The sequence below is a fragment of the Mustela erminea genome, chromosome 6 (assembly GCF_009829155.1).
Source record: "Mustela erminea isolate mMusErm1 chromosome 6, mMusErm1.Pri, whole genome shotgun sequence".
Taxonomy (NCBI): domain Eukaryota; kingdom Metazoa; phylum Chordata; class Mammalia; order Carnivora; family Mustelidae; genus Mustela; species Mustela erminea.
Genome location: NC_045619.1, coordinates 113,370,010 through 113,397,185, shown reverse-complemented (window position 1 = coordinate 113,397,185; position 27,176 = coordinate 113,370,010). Strand labels below are relative to the sequence as shown.

Below are 27,176 nucleotides of genomic sequence, written 5' to 3'. Positions count from 1 at the left end.
AAAGAAGAAGAAGAAAGAAAGAAAGAAAAGAAAAAAAGAAAAAGAAAAAGAAGTCCGTTGACCCAGGCTTGTGGTCCCTGTTTCCTTCGGCATCATCCTGGTCTGTGCCCCCTAGGCCAAGGTGCTAAATGGTCTGGCTGTCTTGTCAGACCCCAGCTGTGAATTTATACTACCCATAACTGCTGATTCATTTATCCTAAACATTTTTCTGCAATATCATCCTTAGGCTCAAAAATCTTCCATCACTAAGTAAAATAAGTCAGACACAAAAGGACAAATATGAGGTACCTAGAATAGCCAAACACATAAAGAGAGGAAGTAGAGTGGTGTTTGCCAGGGGCTGGTAGGAGGCGAGAATAGGGAGGTAGAATTTAACGGGTACAGGGTTTTAGTTTGGGATAATGAAAAAGCTCTGGAGTTGGATGGTGGTGATGGCTGCACAGGACTGTGATTGTACATAACACACCTCAATTGTACACTTACAATGGTTAAAATGGTAAATTTTATGTAATGCATATTTACCACAATAATAAAAGAGCTTTAGAAAATTTCTATGGCTTTCTACTATTTACAGGACCATATAAAAGGTCTCTATCCAGCTTTTGACACCTTTATTTTGGTTTCACACTGTTTTTCTAATTTTATTTCCTCTTACTGACAGTATATTCCAGCTAATCCATTTTTTTCTCTAATCATCATCATTGCCTTTGATCAAAATGTTCCTGCTGCTCCTTGTCCTCCTACAGACAGAAGTAAGGTCCACTAAAACCTTAGAAGCCAGCCTCAGACTCTTCATGAAAACTTCCCCAACTACTCTAGCCTTTGTTCTGAAGTCTCCCTCCTCAGAAATATGATGGTCCGTGCGAGAAGTAGCACAGGGTTTTGCATTGAATTGTTCTTTCCTTGTTTTTAAGACTGGTTATCTTGTCTCCACAGCTAGATTAGAAAATCCTCAAAGGCAAGGAACAGCATCAGAACTTTCTGTATCTTCTACAGCAGCCCAAATAGCTTCTGAGCATAAGGAGAGTATCAGTCATTGATTAATTGATTGGTGACTTAATAACAAACTGATCAATCATTCTCCTTTCAAGGACATCCATAAGAACGATAACCTATTTTTCTTTGAAATACTCAATTTTGCATAATATAATTAAAATTCAGCTTAAAAATATAACCATCTTAACTGAGAGGCATATATTTAATGCAATTAAACTGTGTCCATGTTAGCTGCCCTTAAGAATGAATTACTCAGATACTTTCCACATGAATTGTACATTTCAGGTCATGTCATTTCTTTATCCAAGCATTCAGTCCCGGCTCAACCAAGAATTATGCATGTACTATCAACCAAGCTGGCCAGGCTTTCCAGATCCTGGTTTTGCAAAGCCCCTCCTCATTTACCCCATTTTTCTAGAGGCAAGTGAAATAAATCACTTCCTTATCGTGGTGAGAAGGAGGGAAGCTTTCTCTCATTCTGTTCCTTTCCCTCCACTTGAAAGTCCCCATAATCTTGCCCTTCCCACTATGTAAACCACTAAAAATCTTGAACCGTTTTCAAGTGCTACAATTTTCCTCGTCTTTCCAACAAGGTGTGGTTCTCCTTTTCTGAGACTTCTTATTAGCCCTTGATCTGCATCTCTACTATACAGATGACCATATTCTGCTCTTGGAGTGCCGCTATTTGCCTCACCAGATTTTAAGTTCTTTGGAGACACGAATCACACCATATCTAAAAATTTTCTATGACTCCTCAAGCCTGGTTTCTCTATGGTATTTACTTAATAAATATTTGTTGAATGAATCAACTTATGAGCACAATAAAGGCAGCTGTCAGTTTTTGTTAAGCACTCCTTCCTATAATTCAGTCACAGTATTTGCTCCAAGCTGGGATCTGGAAACCCAGAACAAATTCAATGGGGATGAAAAAAAAATTATAAGAAGTATTTTACTGAGGGTCTATAAAACTATAGTGCTAAAAATAGAAGTCACATTTTTGGGCGCTGTGGTCACACCTGACTGATTCAAAATCAGCCTTTATAAAGAAAATGTTTAGCTTGTAATAAGTACCAGATGTGACCATCTGGAGAAAAACACAATTAACCTGAATATTGTAAGGAGAGCACAACCTTTACCAGATTAACGTGCTTTCTCTAATGCAGACTTGGCTAGGGTGTTTTTTACACACCCACAAACCATGTGATGCCCAGCCTCCTTTAGCCAACATATCCACAGTACAGTTAGTTACAGTTAAGTTACATCCCTTCTGTAAGTCTGCCTTACCCAAAAAGAACAATGAAGAAACGCCTTGATTTGCCCTTGACTAAAAATTATTTGACTCACTTTTAGCAATGATTAGGAGAAAAATTATATTAACCATTCAAAGTCTGAATGAGATGCTAACATCTACTTCTATTCTTCCATAGTTGGCTGGCTCAGATGTGCCTGGCTACATGTCAAATCCTTTGGAAGTTGCGTTGCCACATTTAGCAAACAAACAATCAAAAATAACAAAAGAAGAAGCAGGATGGCAAACAAAATTAGAATTTAAAATAATGAGTGATTTTTAGCGCAAGTATGTCCCAAATACTGCATGGGATATGCTTGTACTAAGAAAATGACTCGTCACTTATCTACATCAAATTTAACTGGACATTCTGTACTTTACTTGGCAACCCTGTGGGGGGTTGTGTGGGATTACAAGCAATTCCAGATGGAAGGGAGAGGTGAGTTCTGTGGTGGGGAATTAAGGTAGTTCTTTTTATTGATATTATTTTATAGTAAAATCTCTGTACTCAGTTTTAACAGGAACAGTGGGATATACTGGTAAATCAATACTCAGTTTCCAAGGAGGAGGAGATTGGTGCATTTGATGGGTGAAACTGAATGAACATACTTTAATCTTCCCATGATGACTCAGGGTATTGTGATGCCTGAGGTCATCCTTGCAAACTTTGGCTAACAGAGGAACACACCGATATGTGCAGAAATGCCAGTTAAGAGACTTCCGGTTAATAAACACAAGTTAACAGAATTGCAGTATGTTCTGATACTTCAAGTCATAACTCTCCAAGGTTATTTTTCTCAATATCCATATATGCCCAAACGATGAAGTTTCTTTGTCAAAATAATGAAAATGCTCCTTTGTCAATCACCTATAAAGCAGAATGGTTTGCCCCAATATTCTTTTCTTTATATCTTTCTGGAGTGACACCTACTATATCCTCTGAAAATATTTTTTGATTATTATATTTTTAAAAAAGAATTTCTGGCAGCACCTGGGTGGCTCAGTGGGTTAGGGCCTTTGCCTTCAGCTCTGGTCATGATCCCAGGGTCCTGGGATCGAGCCCCGCATCGAGCCCCGTGTCGGGCTCTCTGCTTTCGCGGGGAGCCTGCTTCTTCCTCTCTCTCTGCCTGCCTCTCCGCCTGCCTGTGATCTCTGCCTGTCAAATAAATAAATAAAATCTTAAAAAAAAAAAAAAAGAATTTCTGAATATAAAAGTTAGGTGAAAACTTGAGGGCTCCAGAAACGTTGGAAGTCAAGTGATGTATTCATGAGGTAACTTTTAATTCAATAGTTTTTGTTTGTTTTAGTCCAGTTTGGGTTAGGATTTGACAAGCCAAGAGGAGAGGGTGATATTTTGAAATTCAGTAATTTGTTTGTAGATAGAACTGCAAGTCATCCAGGAATTAATTAGTTAATTAATTAATTGCTAATTAATTAATAAAAAAAATAAATGCATTGAGCACTTGTTATGGTCCAGGCATACATGACACAATAGAAAATAAGGGAAGCGTGGCCCCTGCTTTATGGGTCTTCTGGTCCAGCAAGGGTGCTGAAGCCTTGTTTCTCTCGCATCAGTCTCCACTCTGAGGGGACAGTGGCCTCTAAGAGATGGAAACTATCTGTTTCTGGCAACTGAGAAGAAAACACGGATAGTCTCCTCAGAGACTCTGCTTGCTGAGACCTGTTCTAGGCCCTGTTCATGGAACACCACGCCCTCTCTCATTTACAGGGTACCATTTAGTGAGCACTTACTCTAAGCCAAGTGTGTTATATTCTTTCAGTTTAATCTTCTTTACAGCTGAATTAAAGTCCGTCTTACTGACCAGGAAATGGAGGTCAGAGAGAGGAAATGGTCCTCTCTCATGGTCACACATTCAAGTGGACAGTCCAGAGTGAGGCCTGGGGAGATGTCTGCACACTTTCTGTCCACGTGACTGTCATTATAACAAGCTGCCTTCTCCAAAACCCATCCATTATTTAGAGACCGTAGCTACTGTACTAGCCAGGAGTATCTAAAATATGTCAGGGGTCATGATAAAGAGATTAGCACTCTGAGCCTAAAACAGTATCTTTTGGGGGAAACAAAGAGCTCCTTAAATAATTGCAAAATAAAATATGTGTGAAAATAAGAATACGCTGTTGCAGATACCAATGTTTAAATAAATAGGTCATTTAACTAGTCCTTTAACATGTAACATTAAGTCATGTGATATTTTTATTTCAAAAATCCAATAAGTTATTCACCTTCTTCACATGTGAAGACTTACATGCCTAGAATGAACTCTCATAGATATGCTTGTGAAAATGGAAAAGAGCAGTTCAAGTTTAAGTGAATGTTTTATTTAACGAAATGGAGAACCTTGGGAGTCTTAGTTCGGACCAATACGTTTGGAGTCGTCAAGTTACTTCTTCTTCCTTTTTTTTTTTTTTGTATAGTGAGATAAGATTAGAAATGAGATAGAAATTTCCACCCTGACCTCAAATGACCTTGTTCCTATGAATTTATGGGTAGTTTCTCAAATTTGTAATGATCTGAAAGTTACCTAGAACTTTTCCTCACGTAACCGCTGATCAAAAATAAAGCCAAGATTAAATCTAACTTTTCAATGTTCCTTCTTTCTCCAGACCTCTCTGACTAATTCCTGCCTCCAAGGCTTTGAACTTTCTAAGTCTGCGATCTTAAATAAGTCTGTCTCTGGGATGGAAATAAATACGAAATAAATAAGAAATCAGATGTTAGTTTTTCCTTTCCAAAATGGACTCTCCTATAAACTAGTATAGTTTTTTTCTCCTTAGTTTTTTCTCCTGGTGCTTTTCTCCAAATGGCTTGTAATTTCATTGAAAACTTCCCAGGTGGATATTCCCCCCAGCTTCAAAAATTTGTTTTCCTTCTCTAGACATAACTATGGCAAAGAGGATAAAAATAGAAGCAACAGTGTTGGTATTCATGGAAGAAGAAAGTAAATACCCTAACGCAATATTAAAAGATAGTTCAGAGATTTTTAAAAGTTATTCACCTTTAATGACTTTTTGATGAATCAGTTACTGATTCTGTTTAACTTTTAATCTTATTTTGAAGGTTACATTGTATTGCCTTTTTTTTTTTTTTTAATGACACTTTGCAATGTATTTACTTCAATGGAAAGGAATTCTGGTGTGACCGCTATTCACTCCAGAATACAGCAGGGTCGCACAGGAAGGTCAGTGGACAAGTCATAAGTGCAGTGATTGCCACAGGAATACAAGGAGAGTAATAGTCCTGACGGTTCTTTTATTCTCAGCTCTGCCCTGCTTGGCCTACCTTTTCAGTCACTTAATGCCTCCAGACTGAGTCTTCTTCATCTCTCCAGTGGGTAGAATCCCTCTACTTACATCAGTTTAACAGAAACTTTTAAAGTCCTATTCATGTCAGAAAAAACAAAAAAACTAGAGACCTTGACAGATCGATTTCTAACATTAGTATATGCGTTCCACAAACGATGGCTAAATACCGAGACCCAGAGTTGTCAGAGGAGTTAGTAGGAAAAGGAGGTAAACCCCTCCTTGATCTTGGCTGACACAGCCTCCAGGAGCCTTCAAAAATAGAAAGATAAAGTGACAGAGAGCAGCATGCCATGTAATAATTTTTAATTGTAGATCTACCAAGCACCTGTCCGGGACAGAAGCTCAGTGCTTGTCTTCATGGAGCTTGCCGACCAGTGGCAAACACCTGCGACACACCAGGCTGTGCTGAGTACTTTAGACCCACGTGCTAATCTATTATCCCAACAACCCTGCACGGGTCTGCTGTCGTGACTGTTTCCTAGTTGAGATAACAAAGGCTTTGAAAGACAGTCGGTTCCCTCCCCAAAAAAGCCAGCGAGGGGCACAAACACATCTGTCAGGGGTAAAGTCAGATCTGTCTAAATCTGGAGGACATACTCTTAACCACCAAATAGACATGACCCCACTTGTGTGAGATAACTTTGCCTATATTTAAAAGTTCCCATAAGTCAAAATGAGGCAGCCTTCCAGCTGGACCTTACCTGTGATCTTACAGCCATAAACTTCAAACCTCATTGATATGCCAGTTTCCCAAGTCGCAGGTCTGATTCGGACAAATCGAGTTATTAGTGGTTTAGGGAAAACTCCAAACACAACGTCTGTGGGGTTGGTGTTTCCCTGAAAGATCTAGACAGAAAAAGAAAAAAGCCCCTTTAACAACAGACTCTTTAGATGTAAGACAAATACAAAAATATGTTTTCGCAGATGCCTATAAAATTATTTACAACTTCAGCACTGGCTATCAAGGTTGAGGCAGCATTAAAAACTTGTCCTGTTATTTTTTCAAATGATAGCCACCAGAAAAAAAATCACGTGTAATACAGAATGTTGCCCTAATCATCTATTCAATTTTCTGAGAGCCTAGAACCTCCAAAAGCACTATTCAAAGGTAACACTTTAAAAAACATTTTTTAAATTTATTTGACATACAAAGAGACAGTGAGACAGGGAACACAAGCTGGGGGAGTGGGAGAGGGAGAAGCAGGTTTCCCACCGAGCAGGGATCCTGATGTGGGGCTTGATCTCAGGGTCCTGAGCTTCAGGAAGGCAGACACTTAACGACTGAACAACCCAGGCACCCCTCAAAGGTAACATTTGTTAAAGGCTACGTGCTATCATCCAAAAAGTTGGAGATTATTAACTCTATCATACGGACCTACAGAATACTCTAGACATTTCACGGGAACTCACACCACTTTACTTTCCCAGGAAACCCTGGAAGGAGTACTTTTGGAGTTCAGTATAGGGTCCAGCTTTTGGAAAATTCTAGGGTATGTTGCCAGCTACAGCACTTGGGCAAGTAGTTTCCCCCCTTTTAACTCCATTTCTTGATGGAAAATCTTATCCCTAATGTTAAGTAATAACTTCCGTCTTTATTCAAATCACGTTTTAGTGGTCAAAATCAAAGCTGAATTATAAATGATATACAACTGGAAATCAACTTTTCCAGGACCCTGCCTCTAGTTTTAAACATGAGTCATTTTATTCTAGGAAAGGATGAAGCACGTAACTGCAAATGTAGTAGTAAGTGCCAGTCATGAACAAGTTCCCCACGGGCCACGCTGCCTAGGCGTGGTGCCACAGCCCCTTTCTCCAGCAAGATCTCTGAGGAGCAGAGACTCTCTGTCTTGCCGGGACACTCTGGCACTAGACCTCTCTCTGGAGGAGCTGAAAACCTCCACTTCTCTAGCATTTACTTCAGCTCTGCTCTGGGGATAGCCCACAGAAAAGTAAAAGCTACTAGTGTTCTGCTTATCACACAACCACGCCACATTCCTATCAGGATGTGTCCCTTGCATGTCACTGGGTCCCTTCAGAGGCCTGGGGACTCCTCCCCCCCTTTCCAGGTAAGTTCTCAGGGGAGGACCACAGTTTCCCAGGGCTTGTTCTTAACCCTGGGAGAAAAGATTTCTAAGAGTCGGGATGGTGTTTTTGCTTCATTTAGCTTAAGTGGCCTGCATGACGGAAGGTGGTCAAATGCTTTAGAAAGTTGGCTGTTAGCCTGATCTCTCTCCAGAGATGGTTTAATATCATAATTTATCCTGGCCTGTGATGGCCTTTAGATTTCTGTCCTACTTCAGCAAATCTCTCTGGGAAACAATCTGTATGGGAGCATTTTTGTGTGACAAAGACTAATGGGTAGTTGCCGGAGGGAGTAGAGTCCCCAGCCGTAATGCTTGAAGGGTCAACAAGTCCTCTTCAGGGAGAGACTGGCCGTCAGTTAAGAGGGCTGCCTGCTCCAGCGTAGGCTGTGGGGGTGAACTCTGGCTCACACTGAGGGAACTTAACGTTTGCTGAAAACCATGTAAGTGCGGACATTCCATTTAACATAAAGAGGATGACTGGAGTTGTCGTTGGTTGAAGGCTGCTCTTGACGAGCTATGGCCAACTCTCCCTGAAGAAGGTGGGGAAGATGTGGAGGCCAGCGTCAGAGAGGCCCCGCAGAACAGGGAAAGGAGAGTGGGCAGCAACAAGGAGACTCCAGGTGGAGGATCGGATTGCATTAACTTCAATGAATGTGCTCAGAAGGACGCCACACCCTTTTCTTTGCTGAATCCTTCTTTAACCCTTCTGCCTCCCACTTTGGAAGACCTTCTGCATCCCAGGATGCTCTGGATTGTGGGCCTCACACTGTGCATTGTCAGACACCCCCTCAGACCTTGTGTGTGCTCCCTGACACGTCCCCGTCATGGTGTCTGGGCCATGTAGACAACTGATGGCCAACAGCTGACGAGGACATGTCGGAGAAACAGCCCTCATGTTTTAAAGAAATGGCCTGGAGGCCTGAGGTCAGTTCTCCTCACTCTCTCTGGATTCTTTTGTTTGTTGGTATGTCCTTGGCATCAGTGTTTTGTTTGTTTGTTTGTTTGAAACTAGGCATGTCTTCCAAAAAATATTTCAAGAATAAGTCATGAAACTTAGGGTCAAAATTTACTTGCTAAAGCTTCAAAAGCATTGGCTGTGAGGGTTTCTCATCCCCAGACGGAGGATTGGTTCCATGTCCTCCAGGGCTAGACAATGGCCTTGAACTTGCTGTCCATAGAAGTTTCCTCCCACAGGGCAGCTGTCTATATATCTACTTTCATCCTGTCTGTCCTCAATAAGAGTTGGGGCTTGGGACACCTGGGTGGCTCAGTTGGTTAAGCAGCTGCCTTCGGCTCAGGTCATGATCCCAGCATCCTGGGATCGAGTCCCACGTCGGGCTCCTTGCTCAGCAGGGAGCCTGCTTCTCCCTCTGCTTCTGCCTGCTACTCTGTCTGCCTGTGCTTACTCTCTCCCCACCTCTCTCTCTGATAAATAAATAAAATCTTAAAAAAAAAAAAAAAAATAAGAGTTGGGGCTTCGCAGCTAATCAAAGGGAATTATCTTCACACTCAGGAGGCTTTTCTTAGTTCCAGACCCAGGAGGAAAAAACCAGGCCACGTATGCTCAAAAGAGAGACAAAGACACATTAATTGGCCTCTTCCCAAACTCAGAATTTCAAGTTACCTGGATCTTTGCTACTATCCTTATCAATGCCATGCATTTTACTCGGCTTCAGGGAAAGCTTTTAATTTGAGGGAGACAGTGAGTAAGAGTTCTCAGAAATCTTTTGATTAGTCAATCAGAGCAAGCGGAACTTCAAATAAACAGGCAGACTGAGAAGAATATGTCAGTTCCAAATGAGTTAGGGCAGGGCACCCAGGACGAGGCCTGCTGGTGTGGCTTCTTTGGTTAAGGGCGGTGAGGAGGTGGCGTCTTGCGTTTGAGTGATCTGAGAGAACATTGCGAACTGCCTTTCTTTCAATTCATTCTCACAGAAGCAGCCAAACACACTTGTAAATTAGTTTGTGAGCCACAGAGGATAGGTGAAAAGGAGTTTTCTAAAACCAGCCCATTACTGAGAGAAAAAAAGGAGTCTGTGAAAGAGAAGGAAGAACCACTGGGAAACCAAACAAAACAATGCACCTAAGGCTGTAAGAGGACAGTGCTTATCCCATGGACAGTCCATATCCCGTGAGAGGTTTAGAGTGATTCTCGAGTCTGACACTTAATTTGGCTGGTATTGACTTTTCTTGGAAACATCTGTATAATTTCCTCTTGGCTTCTGGATCTGGGAACATGAGATCCCCTTGGTCAGATATAAACCTCTAATTGCACTTTTCATTGTAAATCAATCCCAAACTAAACCAGGCCAGACAGAAAGCTCCCAAACAAACAAGTAAAAATTGATCATCCATTTCAAAGACTCGGTTGGTGGTGGGGGCAGGAAGGGAACGGGAGTCACACTTACGACAGGCTTGCTTCCTTCTTTTATGGTGATCCAGTCTTCCCCGTTGGAGCTAATGTCTACTCTGTAAGTCTTGACGTAATATTTTTTCTTGGTTTCCTTTGAAATGGCTCCCTGTGTCCCAACAGCTGTGACAAAGCGCAGAAGACCCAAGTCTACCTGCAAAACAATACAAGCGTGGTCAGTCCCTCACCCTGCACCACCATAACCGGAAACGTCTTTTCCTGTGGGTTCCACAGTGTAGTTTGCATCCACCTGAGAGCAATAAGCCCGAATTCCACCTGGCATCAACAACCCCTCACTTCCCCACTCCATTCCTTCTAAAGGAAGGCACAGGTATGGGGTGCCTGGGTGGCTCATTCAGTTAAGTATTAGTCTTTGGCTCAAGTCATGATCCCAGGGTGTGGGATCCAGCCCCATGTCAGGGTCTTTGCTCAGCAGGGAGCCTGCTTCTCCCTCTGCCTTTGCTTGTGTTCTCTCTCTCTCTCTCAAATACATAAATACAATCTTTTACAAAATAAAAACACTTTTCAAAGAACACAGTAATATATGTCATTTTACAATTAGAAAATCAAGACAAGATTAATTTGCACATTGGGCTTTGGAGAGGCTTGGACTAGAGCTCAGGTCTAATGGGCTCCCATTACACTCAGAAGTGTCTGCCCTCTTAGAAACAAATTGCAGACAGATACAATGCAACTCTGAAACCACTGTGAGTGTTGTGGTTTGGAAAACGGGCCAGAGATGTATAATCTGGAATGGAGGGGAGACAAGGAAGATAGAGTAAGGACTTTTGTTTCATCTTTTTTTTTAAAGATTTTATTTATTTATTTGACAGAGAGAGATTACAAGTAGGCAGAGAGGCAGGCAGAGAGAGAGAGGAGGAAGCAGGCTCCCCACTGAGCAGAGAGCCCGACATGGGGCTCGATCCTAGGACCCTGGGATCATGACCTGAGCCAAAGGCAGAGGCTTTAACCCACTGAGCCACCCAGGCGCCCCTTGTCATTTTTCAATCTCCTCCTTCCCCCTGTCTTCCCACGGCCTTTCTTGCAGTTCAGCTCCAGAGGCTGGTGGATCCCAAGGCATCATGCGGGAAGGACTGATGCCTCCGTGTGACAATGTCTGGGGCTGTGAGCTCGGACTGTAAGTTTCCAAGGGAGAAGTTCCTCAACACCAGAGCCTGGTTTTTGTCTCTCACTAGCCTGTCTCATACCCCTGAAGGTTGGGCTGCTTGGAGGGCATCGCAGCAGTGACGACAGAGGGTGACCAAAGCCTCAAGGTCCATGATTTCCTGCCAGAGGTGTGCAGTGGTTTGGGTTGCTCCTGTGACCCTGTGACATGAGTGGGCAGGACAAAGATCTAAGCATCGGGCACTCAGGAGTCTTGGATTGGTTCTGCCACTGGCTAGCTGTGAGGCCTTGGGAAAGTCACTTCGTCTTTAGGGTTCCAGTCCTCAGTTGCTAAATAAAGGAGTTGGACAAGATAACCCAGAAGGCCCCTTTCATCTCTGACTTCCAATGATTCCATGTTTCCAGTAAAGTAAAATACAGTTGACCCTTGAACATATGTGAGGGGTTAGGAGTGCCAACCTGCCCCATAGTCGAAACTCAGCGCATAACTTCTGACTCCCCCAAAACTCAACTACTTATAGTCTACTGTTGACCAGAAACCTCACAGATAACATAAATGATGGATCAAGACACATTTTATATACATATTATATTCTATATTCTTACAATAAAGTGAGCTACAGAAGAGAAAATGTAATTAAGGCAATCATAAAAGGACAGCCACTTACAGTATCATACTATAAAAAATCCACTTATTTTTACCCTCACAGCTCAAACCCAGGTTGTTCAAGGGTCAACTATAGTTTTGTTTTTATTCTTTCTTATTATTTTCTTATTTCCATCATTAGTAACCAAGAATAATCTTAAAACAAAAATCATTACTAGTTTCTATACGTTCAAAATATATTTAATTTCTTCTTAAGGATAAATTTGATTTTTTTGCTTAAAATTGTTTCCCTCTATTTATTGTACCTTCTGCCTATTTTATTTGTGTATAATGCAGATACTTTGAAGAAATGATACCCAAGCATACGGCAAATACTGTTTAAAGGACACAGAAAGTAACCGCACATTACAACTACTCAACATTAATAGGATGTTTCAACAGCACTTTCATTATTAAGAGGTAAGAGAATGTCATTTTCCAAAGAGAACAGTAACAAAAGCCAAAAAAAACAAAAATAAAAAACCCCAAACATACCCCCTACCCACCTCCAGCACTTCGGAAGCCTGTTTTCCACTTACTGCCTGACAACCCAATTTTCAGAAAACAAAATTCCAATTAACCCTCCGGTCCTATAGGCCGTGAACACCTAAAGAATTTCCATTTTATGTACAGTCAGCCTCATGAAGAATGACTATTGTCTTTCATGAATTGCTTTTTCCTGAAGGCCCTTGGAGTAGTTAAATCAACATGTTGCCAATTCACTTCAAAAACTGAACAAAAAGTTACATCCAGGAAAAACAGCTATATCACTAGCCCATAAAAGCCAACTTGAAGTTACACAATTCAACAATAGGAGATTTCATCTGGAAAGGAAGGGAGCACCATTCAATGTAAAACTGTCCTTATTTCATTTACTTGATTTTAAAGATACAAAGTTTAGGCTCGGGCTTTTGCCAGATTTAAGAGGAAAAAAGAGGAAGGCTTGAATAGAAATTAAGAGTTTAGGATCATAAGGGTAGGTGCTCTAATCTTAATTTAACAAATAAATATTTACCCCACACATTTTTACCAAGCGCCTCTACTCATTAACTGAAATTTGAATTTTTTTCACATGTGAGCCATAAGGCTTTGTATGAATTTGTACACAAATTTCAAAAAAGGGAGGCAGTCCACATTTCCTGGATTTGGCAAATAAAAATAAAGTCTGCTCCATTAAATTTGAATTTCAGAGGAACAACACCTATTTTTCATACATGTATGTCCCCTGCAATCTTGGGACATACTAAGAGCTGGTCATTCGTTTACTGGAAACTCAAATTTAACTGGATGTTCTGTATGTTATCTGGGAACCCTAAATCTAACTCTATGTCAGACAAATAATCAGGGGATTTTAAGTTGCTGCAAAAACTCTCTTGATTTCCTAACGCTGCAGTCTGAGAGTTAATGGGTACTCTGGACTTGGTTGCACTCCACAATTTCAACTGTTTTCAAAGGCTCTCAGAACACTTAGTGCTTTACTGACTATCCATTGAGTCATGCCCAATGCCATATCCACTTTCAAGCTGAAGGGCCCTTAAAATCTTGACGTCCAAGGGAGCATGAAGCAGAGCTATTTAAATAAACTCTTCCTGTCAAACTTACAAATGGCTCTTCAGTTTGGAAATGATTAAATCCCCAAGAGTGAATATTCAGCTCAGGCTGATTTGAAATAACTCTAGAACGTCATCCCCAGGCTGTCCCTTCTGCTAATTTTTAAATTTTGATTTTAGGGAAAAATTTGGTTACCAGGTAGGAAAGTAGTTAATTGGTTGTCAACTAGAAAAATCCTAGGCATTAGAAACAATGGACTTTAAAGGAGGGAGTAACTGACAGGAATTAAACAGTTATCCAACACGGGAGATGTCCAGCATCCCAGATAGAAAGGCCCCAAAACATATGCATGAATCCCTTGTAAAAAAAGAAAACAATGTTTCCTTTCTCAACAGCAATGAAATGCATTGGCAACCTCCCCTTGTAATTGCATAAAATTTCCTGCTGTGCTTTAAAATTCTGCAGATTCTCTTATTTATCCCACACTGGGATACTTGAAATTTCATTTCATTTTTCTTCCTCACATTACTGCCACTGGGTTTAGCAAGGATGAATGACAACCTCCCAAATCATTAGGGCTGGGGCCTGAACTTTTGCAATTAAAACCGGATGGTACCCAGAACTCTAACAAGACACAGCCTCCCTAGCACCGTGGGAGCTCTCCCCCGGCAGCACCAGCGAAGTTCTTTCAAGTCTTTTCTCCGTAGGTATCTCCGAGGAATGCCCTCACGGCGTTCGGCTTTGGCAGAGATACATCACCATCAGCCTCAGAAGCCCTGCGGCTCACACTCCCCGAGTCGTGTCCGGAGACCCAGAAGGCCTTACTGCCTAAAGCCTGGGTGTTTACACTCCTCTCACCAGAGAAGTTGGCTCTGCTAATCATGACATTGGCCTCTGTTGACCTTCTGAGTCCTACCTGCTCTCCAACTGTACCTTCCAGCCACATTAAATTATTTGTTACTCCTCACACAAGATAAGCCCTTCTGTTTCCCTGCCTTGCCACATAAAGTTCTCTTGACCTAAAATAACCTTTTCCTCTTTTCTGACTACAAATCACTTTTCCCTCTTCCTGGTCTGGTAGGCAGAACGCGAAGTCCCTTCTTCCCCCTGGGGATGCTTGGTGCATGGCTCGCATCTCTACCGCTGAACTTATTATGCTGTGTTTTTGTTCTACTTCCATCCAGAATGTTGTGATTTCTTCTAGGCAGTGTCTGTTTATTGATAGAGAAAAGTAATAGCTGCCTAGTGAAAATGTATAAGAGGCAGAAAAGATTAAAGAAGAAAATAGAATCTCTGTAAGACCAACATTAGGAAATAGCGATAAGAGCGTTCCAGAATATTCTTTTCCATTCAAAATACATGTGGATGCTGTATGTATGTTTTTTCATCAACAAAATGAGGTCGTATTACCTCTAGGTTTGAGAACTTGATTTTTGTTTAGTTGGATGGCTAGATTTTCATATCCAAAGTATTTTCCAACGGCTTTGGATTATATTCCACAGGCAGGCTTTTGCATAATCTGTTTGATTGGTCCACTACCCGTGAACATTTTTATTCAACTTAATTGACATTCACTCAGTGGACATTTCATACCTCTTCTCCTCTAAGTTCTATAGTAAGTGGTGAGGACAAAAGAGCAGTATGGGTGTGAGAAACACACACACACACACACACACACACACGATGACAGAATGGGGCACTGCTCGGAGGAAGGAGTCAACGTTTTATGCAGACCCATGGGAGTCGGGGCACTGCAGACATTTTGCAGTGGACTCTGATGTCTAAGACAGGTGCTGGAGGATACACAGTAGAAGTTGGCAAATAGCACAAGAAACAAAGAATGTTCTGGTGAGAAGAAGGAGCAGGAAGTACAGAGGGAAGCAGGAGGACATGAACGAAAGAAATAAATGGACCCTAAACAACTTACTGTGTCTCCCTCACCACTGTAGCCCTTATTTGTCAAGAAGTGTATCGCTCTTCATTTTTATTTATTTATTTTTTTAAAGAAGTGTATTGCTCTTTTAAGAGTATTCTCTGGTCATTTTCAAGCCAACATAATTAGTTTTCATGAAGACTATTCAAAATCAGCCACTGGCCATCCTCTTGGTGGGTTAGCTTTTTGAATTATGATGAGCTCTCACCAACCTCACATCATAATAGACAAGATTGGCGACCCAAGACAGGCAGCTGGAAAGACAAAGCTACAACCCCAGAACGGTTTTACATAATGCCACCCCTCTGTGTTTTGGAGGGTTCATCGTCCTGAACAATACTTCCTTTCTTTCCATAAAAACTCAGACACACAATAACCATAATTAAGTAACCTGCTTTCCCTAAATCCAATCAGCTCTGTTCCAATCACTATCTTCTCATTTTGAAAGAATATCATTATTTCACAGCTGCTTTATTTTTAATTGGAAGATGGATGTGATTTCACATCTGAGTTTGACGCACTTCTGTTTAACATTAAGGGTGATAGTGAGGGGGTGTGAGAATGGGAGGCGGGGGATGTACGGAGCCGTGCATCAATGCACTTGCTAAAATTGTCAAATGTTTCACTCTGTGTGTGTGACGAACATAAACATCTGGTACTTATCTGGTTGAATGTAGACTATTTTATAGAAGTTTAGCACACTCCTTTTGAGCTCTCACGGCCACTCTCTAAGTTAGCTTATGTAGCCCCATCAGCAGAAGTGACCCAATACTATATCCTGTTTCCAATGCAAATATAAAATTCTAACACTGTTGCTAGAATGCCTCCCCACGTCTCACTTTCACTGTGTTCCACCCCCAAGGAGACAATATCGCTAGACTGCAGATACAGAAGAGGAAAGCCCAACTTTCATCTTGGGTTTGGGGAGAGGCACACTCGTAGAAGAAAACAGAGGTCCCCACCTGCTTCTGGGGGGCCGGGGATGGGGTCCTAGCCGCTCCTGTGGGGTGGGGGCCCCTTCCATGGCATGGACCTTGACCATGATCCCAACTAGCTCTTTGTTGGAAGATGTCTATGTGTATAATCCACATGCTCTTTACGGCCATGGCATTGTCTTAGTAATGACAGGAAACACATTCCCCAGATAAAGAGAAGCCAGGAGAGGCACACTTTCTACTGGGAATCATTTGAGGACAAAGCGCACGTTTCAGCATTGTGTAGTTAATCATGTAGCAAACCTCTGCGAACTGCTGGTTAAACACCAGCATGCAGCCTCCGAGCCATGAAATGAATATCGTGGCTTTCTGTAATAATACATAACCAGCTATTGGTAATGTCATAATGTGGAAAGCCTCATTTCTAAAATGAAAATCTGTCTTGCTCAATAAAATACTTCCCATTGAGCAGCATTGGGCAGGGAGCGTTTACCAGCTCTTAACATTCCCAAAGCAGGTCAAGACAAGAGCCTGAAAAAATACAGGACAAAGGACTGAAGTCTGATTAAAAACAGGAAAAATATTTTGAAGTGGGGGGAGCATGTCGGATTTTTTTTTTAGAGCATCTCTGATGACTCAAAGAGCTGTTTAATTCATCACTAGACACTCTAAGCTAAAGAAAATATTTTTAAGCAATTGTCTCATTTCCTTAGATAACACACATGTTTTTTGATAGGGCCTGAGCATTTGAACATCAGTGCTGTTCTAGGATCTGTGGGCTTAATTCAAGCATCTGATGCTTGCGTTCCTTAACCTCTTGGACTTTGTATAGTTAACAACTGGAATATAATCACTTTATAACCAGTGACAGAGTTCTCTATCTCTTTATGTATTTTTTCACTATTACTGTATCACATAAAAAATACTGATGGCTAAAGTTACTATATTAATAGAAAAATCATAGGGCAATCTCTCTGTGTCAGGCATTTTACTAAGGGCTAAATTTACAATCATTACCTCTTTCAGTTCTCACAACAGTCACACATGGAAGGTTTTATGGACAAAGCAACTGAGGAACAAAGAGATGTGTGGACCCTGCCCAGAGTCACATAACTCACCAGTGACTGAGCTGGGACTCACCCAGATCAGATCCATGGCCCATGTACAAACACTACACCCAGGCTGTTGCCCCATTCCTCTTGCAAAATGTGGTGATTATTGAAAGAAAGAGATTGCTTCCTCAATAATAATAAAATCTGATTCTTCTTCTTTAAAAATACAATTTTGTTTAATTACAGAGAATTTGAAACCCTTTATGATGACCTTGACCACGGGTTTAACATTTACACTGACTACCAGAAAGCAAACCTTTGCAAATGATTCAGTTACACTGTTGAAAAACAAGATGGTAGAGATGGATCATTGTTAGCAAAAGATAATGAATGAGGAAACGCTTTTAAAATGTTGGTAAAGAGTAAAAATATCCAAGTATGAGAAAAGTGTAATGCAGGAGGAGCCCTGCCAATTTTCTTTTCTGGTCTTAATTGCCTGAATTAATCTCTCTCCCCCTCTCTTTTTCATTGCTAAATTAAAGGAAAGCCTTTCCTTGGGTGGAAACAAACTACTGGTTGTAACAAAACTCTGGTAGAAAAACAATACTACGTGAGCGCAAGATGAATTCTATCGGAAGCTATGAGCCAGCCATTTAGAATAACATTAGATAAGGCTGTCACAGCACAAATGCGGTGGAAAGCCTGGTTTCCTAGACTTTCCACTGTCCTTATAGCACAAGAACAAGGAAAGGGGCAAGAAAAACTAAGTCCCCAAATAAGGGCTGACCTTGGTCTTTTTTGGCTGATAAAGACAGATAATGTTTACGTGGGTTCCTTTGTGTCTGAATTCATTGCACATTCTTTCTATCTCATTTTTTTTTGCATAAATCAGAAGCAACTAATTAAAAAGAAATATTTAATTCTGATATGTTCTTTGAACTGGAATTCCATCTGGTTCTGTTTAAATAGTAAAATCTGCTATAGTTGTTAAAATTGGCAAGTGGCACAGACAAAAAAAGAAACAAAAGGGACTCCGTGCAGCAGGTTAATACTTTCGTATTTCAACTACAGACATTTCCAGAATCCAGCTACTCAAATCACTCCAGTATAGAAACCATAAAGATCAAATGTTCTAGAAGAGAGGGACCACGGCTGGTCTACATTTCCACAGTGTGATGGAGACAGCATCAGGCTTTGAAGACTTTTGGTTTGACAGAAGTACATGGAACTGGGACGCCCACCCCCAAAATGCTCAACTTAGTTTATGAAACATATTTAAAGTGGGCAAAAAGTCTTCACATACCCTCTGCGAAACCCGAGGTTTTTTTCCTTTCATATTTTCTTGGACAGATATAATTGTGTACAGAAAAATCAGACAGATATTCCATTTAATTCCTTTCTTACATGAGAAACCTGTAAATTCTGCACATCAGGGCACATTCTATTCTGATAAAAAAGAAGGAGAAAGTGAAATGTGTTAGGGTTTCTCTAGACTCTGGGATACAAATAAACATCTAAGACCAGATGAAACCCTCCGGTAGAGATGAAGAGAAAGGCTGGTTAACCCCCCATGCCTAGATCTAAAGAAAAGATATTAATCTTCTTAAGACATATACATGCCTGCGAACTCCTTTCTTCTCTAAAATGAAGAAGGTTCATTGCTTCAGTATCATGTCACCTTGCACACGGGTACCTCTGAAACCTTCAACAGCTCAGTCACGAAGACGACACACACAAAAAAACGCCTTTTCTAACTAAGATTTTCCGGGACTCTTGTTGGGCAGTAAAGGACTCAGGGACTTAGTACTCCCAATTAACATTTTTTGAATGCATGTTTGTAAGTTACATTAAATTTAAAGCCTGAGCCTAATCCTTTGATGTGGGAAGAGGACAAGTATTCAGAACAGACCAAACGCAATTTCTAGAAACTCCATTAAGAATTCAACTTAAAAATGTTATGGTAAAAATTGTTTAATTGGGATTTCTTAAGAGAGAAAAGGAAATATGCTACAGGTTAGAAATAATTGTAACCAGTTCAAATATGTATAAACACTGTGTAGGTCTCCTAGTGACAAGCCTCATGGGAGAGTTGTGCTCTTGCTAGATGGGTTCACAGCAAAGACTTTTGAAGTCAGTGTCTACTACATCGGCGTAGTGCTCTCCTGCCATAACTCTCGGTTCCTCCTGTTATTGCTTATGTATAAGACCTACAAAAACTCGGAAAGTATTCTCCTAGTAGAAGACTTCAGGTCTTCTAGTAGATTGCTAGTAGATCTCCTAGTAGATTGCACGCGGGAGGTCAGCACGAGCAAGCTGGCAGGTCCAGTGGTACTGATCCATCTGACCGCAGGGATGTAACACTAGCTATCCCGTAAGATCGAGCAGATTGTGTAGACAGATATCTGGCTCCTGATATCTGTCTCTGCCCAACCAAAAGGGTACAGTATGGAAGGATGGATAACGGATGGTCTGGATTACAACCATTTTACAACTTAGCACAATTTATTATCTCTGTGCATAATTTCAGTAGGACTATACTATGGAGAGAAACATCAGTTATTGTTCTTCTTACTAAAACATCTGGGGGCAAACTACAAGCTAACGAAGGGAGCTGGGGGCATGCTCACATGTGTCTTACAGCTCAATCACCGTGCTGCACATGGCATGGGTACCTGAACTCCAAGTGTGAAATTAAACCAAAGGATGCTGCGTATCCAGATAGAAACATCTAGTCCATTAAACTCAACACACGTTTATTGTTTTCCAGGTTCTGGAAGCAAGTAGGCCTATGTGGAAATAATGATAATATAAGACAAAGTATACAAGTATACAAATACAAGACAAAGTGCCACCATGCTGACCAAGGAGGCGTTATGGGATCCCAAAGAAGAAAGAGTCCCTGAAGAAAGAGAAAAATGGGCTTTAAGGAAGAGAGTCAATCGAGTCATTCATACCAGATCTTGTGAGATAGGGTAAGACTCTGGCCAGGGAAGGGGCCAAGACTGATGAGCTCAAGGCAGAATCAGCTGGAAAAATATCCCACCCAGATGCCTGTGTTTCGAAATATCTGATATGATGAATATTTTCCCTCTATCTAATATCTCCTGGCAGGGCTTCTTTTAGAGGGCAAATTTCGGGTCCAACCTGCCCCCTCCTCCCAGCACACATCACCTTTTGCGTGGGCCTTCATGTGGTCCACAGGTCCAGGCCAGGAAGGGCCTGGCTGGTGACAGAGAGACAAGGAAAGCCTACTTTCCTTGAGTGTGCACGGCATTGCTGGGGTAAATGTGTTGCAGTGAACACTTTTCCTGCCTCTGGGACTCCCGGCATTCCTGGGGACACACCTCAGCCTCACTCTGCATGAGTCAGGGACGTTTCTCTGGGGCCCTAATGGCACATGCCGCGGTCTGGTCCTGCCCTATCTTCCTTTTCTACATGTAAAAGAAAACATCTCAGCAAAGTGGCAAGAAAATTGTTAGGTTTACTTCAGGGATTCACACTGCTGTTGGAATCCTGCCGTTCACGCCTCAAACATTTAAGGAGTAGGCAAGGAGTTCAGACCACAAGCGTATAATGGTGAGTATTTTTGTTTCTGGGGAGGGATGCTGGTGACCAGCAATTACTCATTTATCACACAAATAAGTGAAAGAGAGGGAAGGTTCCCAGATTCCTGCCCTTTACCCAGTGAGGGAAAAAGTCAAGTAGACAATCAATCTCCATGCAGGGCGGGTAGACTGCATTAAAAATGCTCAATACATTCTAGACTACAGGGAAAAAAACTGGGGGGGGGGGATAGAGACAGCATGTGGGGGCATAAAGCACAGGCCCCAGAAATACTTCAGCGGCTTTGACATTAAAAAGTGACTTGGACAACGTTATGTGAGTTAATTAACCACCCCAAGCCTTAGTCTTCTCCTCTCGCCAACAAAAATGCCAAGGCTCACTCCATTTAGTGGGCAACCCACAGTTATTATGAGGATCATTATGAAGCATTTGTACACACATTAACCATAAGAATGTGACCCTAATATTTTTTTTTTCTCTTAGTCACTTGGGTAATTGTGTGTGTGCATGTGTGTGGTTTTGCCTGTGGTAACCACATTGTAACTCTTTTGAAGGACGGACAGAATCTTTCATTTCAAATGCACCTGGCCCTTATCTACAGTGTCTCATCCTCAGCAGATGCTCAAATATTCTGTTGGAATTTAAATTCAACGCCGTGTCAGTCCAGCCTTGCCGGCAAGGCCTGAAACTCCTTTCTTCCAAATGAAAGCCAACTGCCTGTCGTTAAAGTCGAAGTTAATGTCTGAGCAACTAACTTGTACACGTAAGCTAGGAAGGTGATTATTTCCATCTTGGTGTTTATAACTGCCAATAGTACAACTACTCATACACTTCCCAGTCCTTCGAAAAGTCCACTACGTGACACTGAAGTCGGCTGAGTAATGAGTTTTATTGGCTCGGCTCATGCTGTGTGAAGGATTCCTTTTTACTTATTTCTCAAATGACCTCTCAGTAGCTTCGCATGTGTCCTTCCTCCCAGAAGTCACCCCAGACTTAACAGGACATCAGAGAACAGCAGGACTTGAAAAATTTTTTCACAGTATCAGTCGTGCTCCCAACCTCATGCAAACCTTTTGCTTTGGAGCTAAGTTAGATGTAAGCGTGATACACACAGGATGTTTATACATTGGATGTTTATGTATCTGTTGTCTTAGACTTTTCTTATACCCTTCCTATGTTTTTTAAAAGGGAATGACATCAAAATTTCACTACATTAATTATAGGTCTCTATGGTTTTACCTAATTAACATGTGGTCTTTATAAGATGTTGCAATTATAGGACACCTGGATGGCTCAATTGGTTAAGCTAGTGCCTCTGGCTCAGGCCATGATCCTGGAGTCCTGGAATTGAGTCCTGTATCTGGCTCCCTGCTCAGTAGAGAGTCTGCTTCTCCCTTTGACCCTCACCCCTCTCGTGCTCTCTCTTTCACTCTCATTCTCTCTCTCTCTCAAATAAACAAAATCTTTAAAAAAAGATGTTGCAATTATAGCTGTGTGTGGCTAGGAAATGAATGCAGATTTCGGGCTTTTTGTGATCTTTGTATTTCTATCCTAGGGTCTCTGAGAAGCTGCTTCACAAGCAAGCCTCGTGGGAGAGATTCTGGACCTGGGTCTTCCCCCAGATGAGGTGGGATAATTTTTCTAGGAGCAGTGACTTTGGTTATGGACACATACATCTTTCCAATCTATCAGCAGTTCAAAGAGACTTTAGATCTAAAAGACCCAGAAAATATTAAACATCCTGCACAGGTAAAGTATACTTCTGTTTCAGAAGCTGTGGTTCCATGTTATTCATGAAGTTTCATCTGCACTAGTGAGGAGATCCCTAAATGCCTCCGGATAAACACACATTTGTACTCAAACAGCATCTGTCTCTTCTAACACGAGCAAATGACTTGTTTATTATTAGTTTTCCAGTAAGTCAAGCCTTTAATTTTTCTCCCTCCTCCTAAAAGCTTGGTTTCAAAACAAACACAAGGATGAATTTCTGGAAACTAAAGACTTGCAGATGGGGGCGATGGTCTAAATCATAGCCTCTTGGCCTGTAAACCCTGACGGCGTCCTTTTACACCGATTTTCCATGTATTTCTTCAGGGATCTAGGTGGGCCTGTCACGTTAATGAGAATTTCATGTGCCAATGGAGAATCTGCAAGTGCAGGTGTCCAAGAAAACTCCTCTCTTTGGCATTAACAATCCTTTGAGGAGCTGATGGGATTATTGAGATTAAAGTCGGTCATCCGCCTAAGGTTATAACGAACGCTGCCCCCGAGACAAGAACGGAGACAAAGAACAGGCTGTCTAGGTACAGCTGGCTGTCCGAGAATGCGTGTAAACACTCAGTCTCGGAAGGGATGCCAGTCATTCCTGAGAGCGGAAGAAATGAACTTCACGATTTACTCTTTGGTCAACGGTGTTTTCTCTGTTGCAAGCTGAGCATTCGGCCAGGAAGCGTATACTGATATTTTTTTGGAGATCATTTAGAAGGTGGGTAGGAAAAGCCTTGAAATAGTGCATTAAAATTTTCTTTTTATTATTTTTTTTTACTCTTTAAGAGAATTGTTTGTAATTACAATTCACAACTGATGTTCTGCAGTTTTGGACTGACCAGCTCTGTGTTGGAGGTGGGAAATGAAAACAAGGAAAGGGAAAATGTTATGTAATGATTAGGGATTTCCAGGGTCCTCTTGGAAGAAAAGGACAAAGCACAGCATCATTCTATGCTCTGAAGATATGCTGCTTTGCTATCCAAATGTGGTGTGAAAAAAAAAAATCTATCTATATTAATTTCATGCATTTCAGCCTGGGTCACACAATGGGAAAAATGCATCTGTGCGACTACTTTCAAACCACAGGAGAATGAGCACAGATGTTACATTAAGCATATCGTGTTATTTGTCCCCCAGCATCGCCTGAAGTCCTTAACACAATGGAAGCTGTGACTTGCATTTATCCACTGGAACCATTCTTAACACGTGGTTGGGTACACCTATTTCAGCCACATCCTCGGAGGTGACAAGAGGTGAAATGCTTTCTTGGTGAACATGGGTATACTGTTTTGTGTGTGTGTGTGTGTGTGTGTGTGTGTGTGTGTGTGGTATGTGGGAGAGTGCCTCTTGACAGAAAAACAGGTTGCTGAGGCACATATTTGGAAATGTAAAGAAAGCATTCCCTTCATATTAACCTTGCAGGTTTTCAGGACAGTAAGAATCCTATCCCATTGTTACTATACTTTTGTTTATTTTTTAAAATATTTTATTTTATTTTATGTATTTATTTGAGAGATAGAGAGAGAGAGAGAGAGAGATCGAGATTATGAGCAGGGAGGAAGCATAGAGAGAGAAGCAGACCCCACTGAGCAGGGAGCCCGATGTAGGACTCGATCCCAGGACCCTGGGATCATGACCCGAGCCAAAGGCCGATGTCCAATTGACTGAGCCACCCAGACATCCTGTTACTACACTTCTAGATGCAAGTTAAGGATAAGAGCACATCACTTTGCATGGTTTAATAAAATTGCCAGTATTTAAAAAGAAATGGAATGAGCTGGTTTGTAATCTGTTCGAATTACTTTCGACAAAAGATTTTAATTCAGATGAATTGTATATGACACAGAAGGATATTATAAACCTATACACTTTAAAGAAAGGTAAGTAGATAAACATGCTCATGTAAATTCTTCTTGAAAGAAGCCAAGTTCTTAGACTAAGGGGGCTGGATTATTATATTACAGAAGTTGATAATCACAGTTGAATTTTAGGAGATATAGAAGCCTCAAATTACCTATTCCTGCCTCCTTCTCCTTTTTGTCTAACTGCCCAGAGAACACAGGAATGTGTAGATGGAGATCATATAAGATGCCTTCCATATCTGTCGCAATAAATGAGATTCATTTATTTCCTCGTGGTTGTTGGAGAGTAAGTATAATGTTAAATGCACAAATGTATTGACTGGTTTTTCTTTACATGGAAATCGAATTGTTAAATAAATGAATTTCTGCCATCTTGGCACTGGAGATTTCTGAATAAATAAGAACATCCTTATAAATGAATGCAATATTTGGAAACGTACGTCCAAACTACAGAAATAGTGTGATATGTGTGCGGTAGAATGCTGCTGACTGAGAGCAGTCTGGGTTTTTTAAAAGATTTAAATAATTAGGCCAGGAAAATCCTGCATGCTGTATCTTCATTTTTTAAGATTGGGAACTTAAGAAAATATTTTCCCTTCTCCACATGAGCTTGGTGTACCTCCTAAAATATCAAAACTATTTTCTTCAGTATTTCACGTTTCATGATGTTCTTGCATCTTTCTATTATCATGAGTACTTCCCACTGCAAATTTTATGTTTCATTTCCAGATTCTCAAACGGAAGGCTCTGTCTGATTTCTTGTACCTATGGCCATAAGGTTGGGTGTCTACCTGGGTCCCGGTCTTTCTCACTTCGGAAATGGATCCAGTAGCATCAGCTTTAGCCCAGAGTAAATACATTAAGTCTGAGAGGCGTAAGACGATTATAATGTCCTTCATCCTACAGCTTCATCCAGGATCCCAGGGCCGCTTCTCTTTTTTTCACTTTTTTGGGCTACTATGACCTATCACAGCCTTAGAATTGCATGTGGTCTTCAGTCTCCTTAAGGAAAGAAAGACTGGGTATCAGCAGGACTTGAAGGTGTGAACAATCTGTCATGGCCGGTGAGCCTACACCTTACCGAGAGCTCTTCAAAGACTGAAGAGACACGAAAGAACTCTCTGGGCTTCATCTTATACCCCCAGTGGTCTCTGCACCCCTGCAAGCTGGTACCAAAGAACTGAGGAAAACAGGGCCCACGAGTGGACTTTCTGTGTGAAATCCTCAGAGAAGCTTCATGGCGAGGCCATCCTAAACAGTTACTTGATCTAAGGAGAGTAAATCTTTTTAATCAAAAGTAAATTTTTGCTTTGTGCTGCCTCCCACGATCATCAGTAGTATTTAAAATGAATTCCCGTTATGCTTCCTATATTTATGCCCTCATTTAGGCAAGCCCAGGGCACCAGCTGATAAAGTACATTTAGTTTTAATACAATCACAGAATCTTAAATGCTTGAAAAGACATCAGAAGCTGTCTGGTCCAATCACCCATCACCTGAAGAATTTTATCTATAGCCCTTCTCAGGCTTGCTGAAAGAATAAAGGGGCTTATCTATTTTTCACCTAAAATCGAGAAAATGTAGGTAGAAATCTGAAGCATTAGAATTGTAAGAAAATAAATCTTTGGTAAAATTAACACTTCATCCTTCTGAAGAAAGGCAAATAGAAGAGTGTCATAAATGGCCTTTGTAACCCCTTATGGCAGAGAGTTCAAACAAACAAACAAACACACACCCAAAACAGAAATTGGAGGGGGAGACGAAACATGAGAGACTATGGACTCTGAAAAACAATCTGAGGGTTTCGGAGGGGCGAGGGGGTGGGAGGTTGGGTGAGCCCGGTGGTGGGTATTATGGAGGGCACGTATCGCATGGAGCACTGGGTGCGGTACATAAACAATGAATTCTGGGACGCTAAAAAGAAATTTAAAAAAATAAATAAAAACTTAACAAAATTAAAAAAAATAAAAAACCCTAAAACTAAAAAACAAAAACCCCACAAAAACAACCAAAACAAACCTTCACATCACTTGCCAAGTATGTATATGATTATTCTGAGTCGTAACATGTGCGATTAATCTCAAATGCTTATTCTGTTCAATAGCTGGAAATATAAAAGCATAATGCATTTTATTACTGTTGGGATGTAGGGAGCATTTTTTATTTAATCTACTTTCCTCTTTATCTGAACATAGAATTGAATGATATTTGAAAGCTGGGGGCGGGGTGGGAGTGGAGAAAGGAAAAAAGTATGGGTTTCTGTCCCTATTGCCGGTCAACATCCCTAATTGTCATTTCGATGTGTATCAAAATTGCCATTTTGATGTGGAGCTTTCAAATGGTGCATTAAATGAGAACTTCATGAAGGCATGGGAGACCCATCCCCATCCCGGCTTTGGAATTTCCAGGCTGTACCTTTTCACCTTTGCGGGAGGTTGCTTCAAACATGCCGGACAAGTTTTAAACTGTGGGTTGTGCCAGTTCTGAAGAACATGCAGTTTTCGCTCTGGGGCTTTCAAATTACGATATGAAAGTTATTTAAAGCTTAGGAGTTCGTGTGTTACATTACACACTGCCTAAGCGTAGGCATTGCTCCTAAACGTGAACATTAATGCACTCTGTAAAAGGTACAATTATTAC

The 27,176-nt window shown here is 41.2% G+C and overlaps 1 protein-coding gene across 4 annotated transcripts in view; it reads right to left on the bottom strand.

Moving 5' to 3' along the window:
• The window catches only part of NRP1 (neuropilin 1), a 137,198-nt gene that overhangs the window by 30,923 nt on the left and 79,099 nt on the right, over positions 1-27,176 (bottom strand). For all 4 annotated transcript variants that reach the window (XM_032349326.1, XM_032349328.1, XM_032349327.1 and 1 more), the window contains 2 exons: positions 10,101-10,256; positions 6,310-6,454 (listed from right to left, as the gene is read on the bottom strand). In XM_032349326.1, the coding sequence (XP_032205217.1) occupies positions 6,310-6,454; positions 10,101-10,256 (301 nt within the window). The remainder of the gene's footprint in view (positions 1-6,309; positions 6,455-10,100; positions 10,257-27,176) is intronic.